Source organism: Carassius auratus, unplaced genomic scaffold (genome assembly GCF_003368295.1).
Source record: "Carassius auratus strain Wakin unplaced genomic scaffold, ASM336829v1 scaf_tig00215316, whole genome shotgun sequence".
Taxonomy (NCBI): Eukaryota; Metazoa; Chordata; class Actinopteri; order Cypriniformes; family Cyprinidae; genus Carassius; species Carassius auratus.
Window position 1 is genome coordinate 857722 of NW_020528035.1, and position 15149 is coordinate 872870.

The window sequence follows — 15149 nt, forward strand, 5'->3', positions numbered from 1 at the left end:
CTACAGGATTAGGCTCCCGGTGGGCAATTTTTTTGATCTGTTTAATGCAGTGCTCCTGTTCAGACACTGTACTGCACGGCTCTCACATGAAATCTAACCTAAATGCACTTCAGTGATAAACCGGCAGCAAATTCGCAAGTGAGACTTTTACATCTCGGCTGTGTCTCATAGGAAGCAATGACATAAAATGGAGAGCTAATGGGGACTTCAAGTCGATTTCTGACTGAAAGAGCCAAATAGTGTCATGTTTTGAGATCTTAATGTCTTAAACTACACTCCGTTTTGCCAAAATGTCATATCTGCAATAAAATATCAGAAATTTTAAATAAACATTTGTCATCAAATTCTTTATTTATGATCTATTTAATCTGGCCAATACAATACTTATTTAAGGAATGTTAAGAGATCAGAGAATCTGAGAAATTGTGCACTTTATTATCCCTCCTTAGCTTTGAAAGAGCAATATAATATTCCAGTTGGTTAGGTAGGAAAGTAAAAGATAACTTGAGGCTTTTGTGACAACCGTAGGATTTTGAATAGTAGTGAACACACCTGGCGCTCACTTCTATTCAAAAGCACTATTCAAAATCTTTTTGAAAGAAGTCTCTTCTGCTAAGGCTGCATATATTCATTCAAAAATATGATAAACAGTAATATTTTGAAATATTATTACAATTTGAAAAAAAAACTGTGTTCTATCTGAATAAAAAGTAATTTTTTTCCTGAGATGCAAAGCTGAATTCTTAGCATCATTACTCCAGTCTTCAGTGTCACGACAGAAATCATGTGCTCAGGAAACATTTCTTATTATCATGAGTGCTGAAAACAGCTGTGCGGTTTCATGTTTTTGTGGAAACCATGAGCATTCTGGATTCTTTAATGAACAGAAGGTTCAAAAGAAGCACGCTTATTTAAAATAGAATCCTTTGGACCATCATAAGAGTCCTTCTGTCACTTTTGAACAATTTAAATCATCCTTGCTTAATAAAAGTATTATTTGCTTTTAAAAACATACAAACAAAAACTCTAACTGACCCCAAACTTTTGAACAGTAGTGTGTGTGTGTGTGTGTGATATCTCCTGACTTTTATTATATGAATAATGGCAAACGTGACTCTGTATTTGTGTCTGAGCTTGTCAGCATGTTAAGACGTGTGTATGAGCGTCTTGTTTGTTTCTCACCTCTGCAGATAAAGGATGAGTGTTTGTCTGCTTCACGTTTCTGGCTCATTTATGTCTGTCTTCTGTATGAGTGTGTGTCTAGAAAAGCTCAATGGAAAATTGTATTGCTCAGAGGTTGCTTTTCAGTGCTGGGGAAACTTAGAATTCTCAAAATGATTAATTAAAATAGTATATATATTATATTTTTATTTAATCGAGTAAACTGCCGCCATAAAATAAGACAACAAACTCAATTAGTCCTAAGAGATTTTAATCAAAGCAACCAGCCATTGGTATTTTGCAAGATTTGAGCGATATTGTGTAACGACTTTGATTTTCCCCACGGCAAAAGTCTCCATTTACTCTCTACTTAATCTCATAGCTATCTTAGAATAACAGTTGAGATAGTTGAGGAATTATTTTTCTTCCAGAAATCTTGAATGTAAATCACACACTGTGGTACGTGACCTTGAGCTGATATCATGCCTTCAGTCTTTCCTGTGTGCACTCCAAACCTCTTTAATTATAGACACATCCTCACTTTCTCTCAAAGGTAAATGACAGAAGACCAGCACCAGGCTACAATTAGTCTTTCACTTTAATTAAGGAAAAGAGACAGTGCCAATTACTGAAAGAGAAGGAGAGAGAGAGAGAGGAGAAAGTGAAAGGAGGGGGAGGGATGGAAAATGTAAAGGTGGTGAAAAAAAGAGGCCAAGGAGAAAGAGTGGCAGAGGGGAGATGAAAGGGAAAACAGGGATTAGGAAGAGATGGATGGAGATGAACAGATAGTGAAGAGAGATGAGCATTTAATTCGAGTACTGTTGCGTGACGGTGTGTTTGTGTGTCTAATGGTTTATTACTGAAGCACACCTGGACTACAGATGATTCTACTAGGAATGTACCAAACCACACACTTGCAAAATCCGTCTAAATCTGTCTAAACGATTAGTTGGAGATGAAAACAGGCCATATTTACTTTTTCAGTAAACATTCCTGGTGTTATTGTGAACAAGTTATTCCAAAGAAAACAAAAGTTCTTCTTTGTAATCTTTCATCAAGTGCGATAACTTATTCAGCCTCTCAAATGGCTTTCTGTTCTGGCTAATTTCATCCAGCCCTCTTATTTTTCATTCCCTCTAACCACCAGACATTCATATGTGATACATATTTGTCATGTTTTAATTATGATGCATAAAGTTTTTTTTTTGTTGAATATTTTGTTTCACTGTCAGATAACAGAAGTACCATTATGAAGAAGTACATGTTCACACAATTTTTTTTAGTATACTTAAGAAAATAAAAAAATAAAAATGAAGAGTTCATATTACAGAAATAATATATTTTTGGACACCTAATTGCATGTTAATTAAATGATCACTTATTGTAGTTGCAATTTATATTAAATGCAATCATCTGAACTTCAGATTGCTATTTTGACCCACCAAAGTACATCTTTATATCTAATTTCATAATTACTATTGTCTTTTGAAGTGTATTGCTGAATTTACTGACACGCCTTTAGTATAAGCTAAAATATACTTTAAATGTTCTATTGAAACTTGTATGTCATTTATTTAACCTTTTTGTACACATTTGTAATGATGTTGCAGTTTAGTACACTGTAATGATCAAGTACTTAACGTATTTTAGTATGTTAATCGACACATCAAAATAATTGTATTTCTTGAAACCATGACAACATTATTAAAACATGACTTAAAATATGCTTTAAAGAAAAGTGTATAATTTGACGTTACTACAAAGTGCACTTTAGAAAATGTATAAAGAAACATCTCTCTTTAAGTACACTTTAAGATGACCGTCCAATTCTTACACCATTAAGAAAAAGAAACCAAAAATAAGTTGGCTACTGATTTATACCAAAACACACACACACCTTTTACAACATAAGCAGATAAGCCAACCTGCCTAACTCGGTGAAGCGATGAAACATCTGCAACTTGCACGGACAAAATCCAATTTCTCAAGCTGTCTTATGAAAACAAGGCTTTGTCTTTGAAAGAGACCACCATGAGTAATGATTTGCTCCTGTTACTATGGCGTCGTCAGACTGGGACACGTGAAAGGAAAGTGGACTGCTCCTAAGTCCATGCTAAACGAATGAACAATACTTCTCTTGTCTCAACTTGTTTACATATTTCATTTAGGCTGACGTATCTTTGAGTGTGGATTCGTTTCCTAGCAGTCAGCCTTTCAGCAAACGCACGCTAGACGGTGTTTGCACTTGTATTGCTGTTGGGAGAAAATTACAAAGAAAGAGAGAGAAAAAGATAGAAATTGTTTGCTTTTGGACACAGAAACACTGTAAAGCCTGAAACATACTCTAAGTATGCAAATGCAAATGTTTGCCAGGTGCGTTGAAAGTGTATGGTGTGAGGTACATATTTAACTTGCGTTATTGCGTTACTCTGGCAGCAGCAAACTTCAGTGTATTGTATTTTTCTGTTGCCTGTTGGATTCTTGCAGAATATAAACTCTGTGACAAGCAAAAGTTTGTTTCTGGCATGTTTTGTTCATCATGGTAATCTGCACAAATGAACACATGTTTTAGGAATTTAAAACCTAAGCACAATTGGCAGAAGTAGAAAGCTAAATGTAGGCTATAGGATAATTTCTGGTAACCTAAGAACGTTGCATTGCATTAAGAGAGAATTTTATTTGGAATATCCTTGAAGTCAAGCTTGGGTGGAACAAAAATCATGTATTCTATTGGGGCCTTAAATGTAAAGTTTGCATGCATTTAAATGTGAAGCACCCATTTCCAAAAGAGATTTTAACAATACTTATAGCTTACTATGTATTTACTGAGCACAACATCTGAATTTCTGTTTGCATCTGAATAACAGTCTACATTCACCAAATCGTTCATATATACTCCAATACAATACACTTAACTTGACCTCACATTTCCTTTACTGAATAAAACAGAAGTAATATCAACCAATTTGGATTTATTAATTGATAAGCTTGTGTAAGTAAGTATATTTTAAACGAAATATGATAAAAAAGTTAAAACTATTTACAAAAGTGTATGTGCATTATATACTGAAGCGCACAGTATGCTGTAAGCTAATTTTTCATTCCCAGCATAGCCAAGGACTTCCTTTGCAATCTGTTGAACTCTTGAGCTGTATTGATGTGCAGGCCATCAGCTACCATCACAGCTTTTATTATCATTACATCCCCATATGGCTACATCATGAGCACACACACACACACACACACACACACACAAACTGACCCTTAATCATATCCACTCCAACACACACACACACACACACACTCATTGAGTAAGTGTCAGTAGGAGCCAGGAGGCGTGCTGGTTTGATCGGTGTGTGAACAGAGAAAGCAGACTGTTCGTGTCTGTTGCATGCGCACACACACACACACACACACACACACACACACACACACACACACACTCACGCACAGGCCCAGCATAACCCCAGCAGATATCTGATACATAATACACTCTCTGCATGACTCTCCTCTTTCAATCTTTTGTTTCCTCTATCTCTTTTCTTTTCTGATCCCTCAATTTCTAACCAGGCTTTCAGTGAAGATCAGAGAGCATGAGCATGACAAAACCATTTGTGCTTACACAGAACAAATTCATAAAAAGACATTAAAGTGAAGCATTATGACTTCATATGACGCTTCATTCATGTGTGTGTTTATTTAGCTACTCTTTGGGGACAAATTTGTCCCCATGAAGCGAGCTAAATATGACAAACATTCCCCTTTGGGGACGTCCTGATGTGTCATATATTAAAGTTTTCTGTTTTAATTAAATGGAAATGGGATATACTTAATGTGAACGTTTATTACCTTTAAAAAATAATGTTCACATGTACTCATTCAGCTAAATAAATGTGTTTAATAAGTCCAAGTGGCAGTTTGGACTAAAACAAGAAAAACACACACTTTTGAGTCACAAACCATAAGAAACTGGATTATTTTAACCCTTTAAAAATGGTTTAGTAGGTTTTTGTCCAATGCAATAACAATAACTAGCATTTTTTGACGACCATAACACAAAATAAAGGAGTGTTAAACATTAACACTTTGCTATTTTTTTTTCTTACCAGTCTTGAAGTTGAAGGGCCCTATTTTAACGATCTAAACGCAAAGTGTAAAGCGCACGGCGCAGGTGCACTCAGGGCGTGTCCAAATCTACTTTTGCTATTTTAAAGACAGAAAAATGGTCAGTGCACTGGGGCGCATTTTTGCAATGAGTTGTCCCTATTCTCTTAATAAGTAATGGGCGTAATGTTCAACAAACCAATCAGAGTGTCATCTCCCATTCCCTTTAAGAGCAAGATGCACTCTCACCAGGGTGAATCGCTATTTACATGCCGAAATATTTTGGAGGAAAAGCTGAACGCTTCTCAAGCGAAGAAACCGATCTGCTCATGCGCAAAGTTAAAGCGCGCAAGCCAACACAATAATATTCTTTTACAGTGTAATCCTTTTGTTTTCAATATTTGGCATGTTTGTGTGATGCGCATCCCTGTGTGTAATAAGCAAAGTCAATGCTGAATGTGGACCCGCCCAGAGGCGCATTTTCTACCAACGCGCTCTTTAAATAAATAAAAAAATATTGTGCAATTGACTTTAGACTTTAGACCAGGTTTGAGTTGGTCTACAGCGCCGACGTTTTTCAGCTCCTTAAAATAGCAATGCACCAGCAATGCGCCTGAACACACCTTTTTTTTAGACCAGCACGCCCATGGGCACACAAATGGGCGCAAATGCATTTGCTCATTAAACGACGTGGCGCTGGACGGAAACTAGCAAACACACTTGCGCTGCACCTTGCGTCGCATTGCACCGGGTGTATGATAGGGCGCTAAGTGTTACAACTTCTAAAATAATATCCCAAATATCTGTTATGTAAGGTGATTGCCCTTTCAGAAACATAGACACCATATTTCACTTAACATTAAATTTGTTACTAATTGAAAATTTGCAGAACAAGAAACCTTTAGTTGCCTTTCAGAATTGACTGTATTAATGCGGCATTCTGCATCTGGTAAACAAACTAATTTGAACTGGCAAATTTAGTGTTATGTGGCACAACTAAAACAATAGTCAGTAGAACCTAAAATCTGAATGCAGTACATTTTTACACTGTGTGTATGTAAACCTAAACATGTCCAATCACCACCCAGAATGACTGTGGACACCACAGTTTATGTGTGTAGAAACACAAGCTTTCGTGCCAACACTTAATGTCAACGCCAACACTTAATCTGCTTCACACACACACCTGACCTATTTTAAGAGCACCCAAACACCTAAGTGCAGATCTTTCCGAAATACATGTCTCTTCTCTGTTTTTAATCGTCTGTCTTAACAAAGGGTCTTCGTGAGTAGATTATCTGTGAATGCATTAATCAGGGTTATTAATTCACAAGAAAGCATGTTAATAGTATTTAATGTGATTAATTAAAAAAGGATGTGTCATCATTCCTATCAACCAACCATATTTAGAGCCGGTTATGGATTTAATTAAGAAACAACAAAAATGCAACCAGCAAGGATTCTTTGGGAAGGAGATGGAGGGGGTTGCACAGGTATACAGGATGGAGAGAGAGAAACTGTAGAAGCAGGAGGCACGTGCTGTGAACTGCAGAGAAGACGAATGGCTTTGAATGTGCAGTCGCCAACGGGGGGCAAGTGGGGGAGTGCAAGCTCGGGAGAGGCACAGAATGAGGCTCATTTTTGGGGGGATAAGAGAGATCTCACACTGGGCCCTAATGGGGGAACTAACATGCGATTCAGACGAGAATGCTTGTGCTCTGTTTGAAAAGTATAACGTGATAAATGACAAGATTAGTGGAAAGGTTCATATACCTTACATGGAAACACATTGCTCTGTTTATCTCTTCACGAAACTTCCTGCACCCGCAAAGCATGACTGTTTTGCACATTTGTTGATGTACGTGACACAAATCTTCGAGAAAACTGGTCAAGAATGTTTTCATCCCATAGGCGCCTAAGAGATGAACAGTGCTGTTATGAATCAAAGCAGACTAAAAAGTTTCAAGACCTCTTTAGAGCTCACAACAGGAAATTAAGAGAAAATGAGTTGTTTACAGACACTAAACAACGTACTGGCGTAGCAAAGTAAACATATATGTGAAGTGGATATAAAATAGGATTTTCATGATCAAAACAGCTTTTATAGTTTGATTTACAAAAACTGTTGTGCAATTAAGCTTTGTTTTTGAAGATAATTCATTCAGGTTCTGGTGTCTTTGTATATGAACATCTAATCAACAAACAGACAATCTCATTTTGGTGTACTGTGGAATATTACGTGTCACACAAGCCAAGCTTTTTGCTAAAGTATATTTCAAGAGCTGCTCAATCAACTGATACCAGAACCAGCAGCTCATTTCTATGTAGTATCTCCAGTAGACCTGAAAGCCAGAGAGTAAATGGACTCATTTTTAGGCTGGGCAAGATATAACTCCTAAGAGTGTAAATGACAAACAGTGCGGCATCTGACTCTGGCAAAGTGTGCATTTTCACAAGCAGTACAAGTCTTTTGTTGGTTTAGGAACAACATTACTATCAAAAACTAAAATAGTTTGAACTCTAATCATGACCCTAGTCCCAGCTACAAATCTTATAGGCAGTTGTTCAAGCCTCTAACCACAAACTAAAGCCTAACCCCAAAATCCCGGATTAATAAGAATGTTGTTCTAGGACCAAGGATGCTGGAACTCGTTCTACTTGAGTAAACCGTGTTAAAGGATTGTTTCACACAAAAAAAATGATTTACTAGCCATTGTGTTATTTCAAACCCACAAGACTTCAAAACTTGAAAATAGTTTTAATGAAACCTGAGAGTTTTGGTTAAATGGACTTTCAGCGGTGGGACAGAAATCTCTGAAACACCATTAAAAATCTCTTCATTTGGGTTTCGTATTTGAAAACAGTCTTATTGGTTTGGAACAACAATAGGATGAGCACATGATGAAAATGTTTTAAGTGAACTAATCTTTTAAGCCTGACACAAGTTGCAGAGGTTGAAACATATAGTTGAAGCAGACTTGGGCCTAATTTCACTGACATTTAAACTGAAATTTTTTAACCAACCAGTCTAAAAGTATTAAACCCTCAGAAGACAGTCAAAAATTGCATATGTGGGATCCATTTGAAATACTTTATCTACGAATCAAACAGACAAATAATTCTAGATACCTTATTATCCTAATTGTTCTCATTTTCCATCAGATGGTTCAATTTGCAACACTGATGGCAACAAAAGCTGAATGAAAATGCTAATTCACTCTCTGACAGTAGATGGCGCTTTGGGACAAGCAGAAATGCAGCAGTTACTATGTTTATCTCTGTAACCAAAGCGGCACTGTGCTTTAAAACACTATTTATTAGACATTATACAGAGATAACATTTTTTTTTTTTTAAATGCATGCATGCTTGCAAGGTCTGAGGTGAAATGAAATGATTACTTTTTTTTTTTCTCAAGATATCAACTTTTCACAATAATGTATTTTATTTAAATGCAGAAGCAGTTCCATTTGGTCAATTAGTCTCACACATTTCTACCACTAACTATTTTCCACAAATATATAATCATCCATAAAACGACATAAAATGATTTGCCAGTAAGGTTGGAACAATCTTTATTCAAGATTCTCTAAAAAACAATTTATGTGAATTTTTGCTTCTTGTCTAAAGTTATCTTATTTTTAATATATTTATTTAGTCATTTTTACTGGAAATAAGACTGAGAAAATATTTTTTGCAGTGCATGAGGGTTGCCAAGAATCCCATCAGGGCTGTAAAGTGTCTCTAAACGATTCTACAAGTTGGTTGCAATCAATCCTGGACCACTGTTAAGTCGTAATTGGTTGGATTACTTGAACACGCTCCTTCCAAACTTTCTTTGCAACTCTATTATGAAACGTGTCACAACACAAATGTGGTCCACTTACAGAAATGACCCACTGCATTATTGGAGTTCCGAGATCGCAGATTGTGTCTGCCTCTGTAAGGTCAAAGGTCTCCTCTCATGCTAAACGGTGATTCTCAACCACTTTCAGAGGCATGTAGGAGGGAACGATGGAGACAGAGAGAAAAAAGATAAAACAAGAGACTCTTGGGCTGTCAGCCCCTCATCCATCAGGGCAGTATTGACACTGATGCACTGGCTGAAAAGACATGAAAGTGAGAGAAAGAGAGAGAGGGAGAGAGGGAGTCCAATCCCAACAAGAGCTGTTTGAGCGCTGTTATCATCCTATCAATCTGCACAGTGTTTGGATCACCAACCGGGGCAATTGCAGACCACACACTCAAACACAAAAAACACACATGAAAGAATAAAAGTTGAAAAAGGATTCCTTCCACATGAGATCCACCATGCACATGCAACTGGAAGCTCTCTGGGTTTGAGACAAACATACTGTGGTAACTCTGCAGAGAGTAAAGGTGCGGGATTGATGATTAGAGATGAGAAGCGGAGCTGCAGTTTAAATCTTCAAGCGGCTAATCACAGGATTAACAACCAAAGAGAGAGTGAGGAGCGGGGGAGAGAGGAGAGCGCCGCTTTAAATGCAAATCCCTGTCTTATAAAAATCAGTTCCATTTAATAGGATTTCTGAGGAGGGATGTGCTTTTCTGCAGCGGGAGAGAAGTAGAGGAAACTTCACCACAGCCAAAAAAGAAGAGAGAAAAATAAAAAGTGTCCTGCATCAATATTGATTTTTGCATTATTATGCCACTAAACATGTATGTTCAAAATGACACACAATCATATAACATAGGCCTAATTCAGTAACACTTTTGTTTAAGAACCGATTCTCACTATTAACTAGTTGCTTCCTAGCATACATTTTACTAGCACATTGGCTGTTTATACGTACTTGTAAAGCACATATTAATGTCTTACTCTGTATGATCATGTTTTAGATCCCTTAATCCACCCCATACTTAAACAACTAACAACTACCAAATACTATTAATAAATGGCAAACTGGGAGTTTAGTAAGGCAAATGTCGCAATTTATGGTGAGAATTGGTCCCCAAACGAAAGTGTGACCCATTATTCTTACTATTATCGTGGTATGAATACTATGCACAGTAATAAAGTTTCTTGAATGCACATATTTCTTGGATGATTTACTGATTCTGTCTATTGCGAAACATGACTGCATTGCCAAAACTGGTTTAAAACAGAAAAACAACTATTGCTGAGTGTGGCCATGTGACACCAGTTGAAAATATCATTGTATGCTGTGTCACAAACTAGCATACAGTATACACCGCATTGTATGCTTCTAATTCCATTCCAAACATAGCCAATCCATGACTGTATGAGTGATTGCATTTGCGTATGATGGAGAGACAGAAAAGAGACAAAGATGAGAAGAATGAGACAGAGAAATAAGTGAATAAGTGACAGAAGGTGAAATAGATAAGCTCTTTTTTGCTCCAGGGTAACAGAAGACGGAAGACAGAAGAGTTCCTGAGCTCTGACCTCACATGAAAGCCATTGTTACTCCTCTCTTTTTTAGCTGATATTTCCTCACAAAGGGAATTAGAGATCAGTGCAGTGATCCTCATAGATCTGGCATTAGTTTAATCTCAAGCAGGGGTTTGAGTTACTACAGAATCAAATCCAATCTCCCCCCTGCTGCTTCTGTTACTGACTTCACCATATTAGTCTTTACAACTGCCGAAGCAACTCCCGCCAGCCCCCCATCTCAGCCAAATAGCAGGTACAGTTACCCGATCTGGTCGTATTGATTTTAGCAATATTCTGGTATGAAATAGGGGCCAAAATTAACAATTGAGTAAAAATCTGAATATGATATGCTAAATGATATGACATGCTATGTTAAACAGTCAAAACATGAGTAACTTCAAAACTATTTTGTCTTAAAATTTTTAAGACTTTTTACATTTATCCAGCAGCTTTCCATTACACTTTACAAAAAAAAAAAAAAAAAAAAAAAAAAAGTTAAAGAACTCATCAATAGAGAGAATTCACCAGAGAAGCTCAAGGTCTTAAAACACACCATTGCATAGAAACCCAAGGGGAAATTGGTGAAAACTATAACACACCAATATAGAGTTAACTATATGAGGTAATTCTAATTCTAATTCTAGTTCTAGGGACAAAAAAAAATTCTGATTTGCGTTTTCCCTTGGAAACCAATATTTTCCTTGTAGGGACACTGAGACAAATATTTGAAGCACTAAAATCATTTGACCTCGAAACAGGCTTGATGTAAGCGCGACTTTTTTTTTAACCAAAATTGACAGAACATTTAAGTTAGTATATACCTGAACATAGGCCTACTGCTTTTAGTGGCCAGTAGGCTACATTATTTATTTATTTATTTTTATTTTTTTTTATTTTTTATGAAACAGCATAACCAGATCTCTTCTACAGTTCGACACAGTCTCATCGTTCCGGTTTAAACGCTTTATCGCCTTCTCACTTGAGAGCACAAACTACGGGATTTCTGACACTCATCGGCTAATTACCGCGAGAGAAATGCGTCAATAACTAATTAATTGGAGCCAGTGTTGCTGTTGAAAGAGCATCACCTGCGTGTCTGTCACACAGGTCGGTTAATGGATTTCGGCAAGCGGGGAGCAGGTGTGTGCACAGCGCCATGTAATGCGCGGAACTAATCCGAACCGTCCGTCCGCCATCGATTAAGCAGCCTGCGGTAAACTGATAGACTTACAACACGTAGTCACTTTTAGCCAAATCTAGCACCATATACCCCCTCTCTGTATTTGCCACTGCAGGCTGAAACCTCAGTGAACAGCCATTCATCATTCCATTGATCAAAATGACTAATTATTGAGGTTACTGGATGGAATGTCCCCTGACAATACAGGACTCAAATTTCTATCGACCCAAGACATCCATATATCGCTCATCCTCTTCGTAATTTAACATTTGCATGTTACTTGAGATGCACTTATTGTGCCTCTGTTTGATCCACCCAACGGCGGTTTTAAGAAAGGAACGAAGACAAAGGAATGGCTTAAGAGTTAAATCAATGTTATTAAGTGCATAGACTATGGTGATTACAAGAGCATAGTAATTATATTGATTATTAAATGGCACTTTAAACTCTGAAAGCAACTAATGTGAAAGCAGGGGCGTAGCAACCATTATAAGTGCACTTTTAAAAATGTATACTTTAAATCCCCATTTTCAGGGAGATAATTATTACTTTTAAAGCAGCACCCCCACCCTTCCCGTTTGGAGTTTTTTTTTTTTTTTTTTTTTGGATAAGGGAAAAAACAATTCAACTATTCAACTGTTCTTTGCTAAACAATTACGCCAACTACAATAAACAGAAGCGTTTTACAAACCCTCAATCTCACAGTGCCTCACAGTAAAAAAAATCAGTCTTTACTAGACTAACCTAGAGTAGTTAGCCTACTGCTAACTAGCCATCGAATAGATGGAATTTGTGAATGCTTCTCAGTAAGGCCAGAAAGAACGGATATAATACCCAGTCAAAACATTGCATTGTAAATAAAATAAAACTTCATCTGTTTTGTATACATCATGGGTTAACACCCAATGTTATGGCACCTTTATATGTAACAACACGTCTTTCTCTATAAGGAGTCAACAGGTAGTTGCGTTTAATAAAAGGATAGTTACCTTCTTCAGCCACCGATCTGAGCAGGAACTCCAGCAGGATAATCCAGAGCGCGGCCACATTCCTGGAGAGGAGCTCCATCCTGGAATCACGACTGTTCTACTTGGGAATGTTTACAAAGATGGGCAAACAGTGCAAAGGTTTTAGGATCGTCAGCTGGGTCTTTTACCCATCAGGAACGAACAATCGCACGGCGGGAGTCGTCACAGCACAGAGAAAAGCCACCAAGTCATGAGAGAGAAAAAAAACTTCCGACGAGAACAGTTGAATTAAATTAAGAAAAACAAAATCTAATACCGTTTCAGTTTAGTTTTTTGTTAAAGAAATACAGGTTTAGAAAAAAATTGAGATTTAAAAATCACTCATAACTTTCTATGCTCATCGAATGAGAAGAATACTGTCCATATCATTAAAGAACGCAAAACCTATATATCTATACGCAAACGTGCCGGTTTTGCCAAAAACATACGGAGCAACAACATGCCGTACGCTCGGCTGCGTGGAACCCTTTTGTGAGGGGTGTAGGTCGACTTGTCCCAATTTTACACTCTGAAATGGGACGGCTTTCTAAAATGCACCCGATAAAACAAATCCGTCAGGCCACTTCATTTACTGACAGTGCGAAAAGAAATGTTCGTATTTGGCTCGGGTTTAAATCACATCGACGTCCTCATCCAGCGCCAGATTTCTGATTTCCGTCAGCGAATCCACCGCGTCCTTTGTATCTTTAAAAACATGAATATCCTGCGAAATAAAAGCGATGCTTGAATGCGATTATACGCCAGCTCAACGAGCGAACATCGTGCTGTTTATCCAACGGCGAATGCAGGCAAATCGCGGCGTAGTTCGTTAAGATATCAACAAAACATGCGCGTTCGAGATGGGAAAAAATCTGGGCAAATCCTAGAAGTTGATACGAGGTGTTGAGCCTTCAGCCGCTCGCAGTAGATGTGAGGTGGTCAATGCGACTGAGAGCAGTCTCCTCCTCTCAAAGCAGCACCTCCTCCGAGAGCACCCCCTCCACCATAGGCCAAGAAACCACGTCGGTCAAAGAAGCCAATCTGGACCAAAAATAGATGCGTTTTCAATGATATTTTGTCCATCCAGTTAGTTACGTCGTCGTTTGCAAGTTGTGTAAAGTTGCAGTTCATCTTCAAGTTATGCCATCCTTGTTTGCTCTGCCTGTAATAATTAGCGAACTCATTAGACAAACCTTTGAACATTTTCCTTGTGACAAAATGTAAGTCCTGACTCCTGCAACCCTGATTAGTGTCTTTAAAAAAAGTCAAGTATTGAAATTCATTGCAACAGCTGTTTTGGGCATGTAAGCTATTCACATGGCCTGGAAAAGTCAACAAAATCAATTGAATTAATTGAAAAGAAATTAAGGAAAAGTAATGTCTATTGTCTTGTGTTCCTTAAAATCACTGTATGGTAAATTATAATCATTAAGTTCCACGGTGGGAATATATATCAGACGGTCATACCATCTTTGGTACGACCACAGTACTTTTTGTAAACAAGTCTTATCAGTGCTTAGATCAGCTCTTTCTTCAGCAACCACTGACTTTTGATCAAAACCGCTTCAGATAAGCTGTCACAACCTTTTTTCGTTAAAAAGTAAGATGAAACCACACTTGGGGAGCTTTTTCCCCCTTTAATTCCGATGCTAATGCATCTCTGGAGCCCTCTTCATCACACCTATGTGGATTGGCGTGTTATTTGGCTCAAGGATTGCACATTCACTCAGGTTCTTGTCATGCTAATTCGAGCACTTGTCTTCTCGCTGTAAACTACTACTTGATGCAGGAAGGCCATGAAGGAAAAGTGTGAGACTTGAAAAGCTTGGAGGGAGAAAGTGTGAGGGCCTTTGAGAGAAGAGCCACTGGAAAAGGAAGGGAAACCATGCCGTGACATGTTTTATTTTGTGCTTAACAAGTTGTTAAATGCATATGAGGACGATATGATCAAGTGTGAGAAATCTGAGGCTACCTCATGTAATGTGTATGAGGTCTTTCTTTTAAGCTAATGCTATTCATATGTGATGACACCAAACAGAAATGACCATTACTGTAAATTTGAAAGACGTTTTTCATTCTGCTGGTTTAAATAAATTGATAAAAGCACAGTAACTGCATTTAATCACAGAATGCACGCAGACATGTCTTCACACTTTAATGTGGCTACTGTCACAGATCTCTCGTATAAGCTGCTTATGGGGGACAAAGTAGCAAAAGTGTCTCTAAATGTCTAAGCTTTCTTGTCCTCCTTCAAAAACAATTTATAATCACAATTTTGGTGAG

General features: G+C 37.6%; 1 protein-coding gene across 2 annotated transcripts in view; it reads right to left on the bottom strand.

Moving 5' to 3' along the window:
* Positions 1-13807, bottom strand: part of ephb4a (eph receptor B4a) — a 37384-nt gene extending 23577 nt beyond the window's left edge. For both annotated transcript variants that reach the window (XM_026260019.1, XM_026260018.1), the window contains exon 1: positions 12849-13807. In XM_026260019.1, coding sequence (XP_026115804.1) covers positions 12849-12927 — 79 coding nt within the window. In that variant the 5' untranslated portion in view covers positions 12928-13807. The remainder of the gene's footprint in view (positions 1-12848) is intronic.
* Between the last annotated feature and the right edge of the window lie 1342 nt (positions 13808-15149).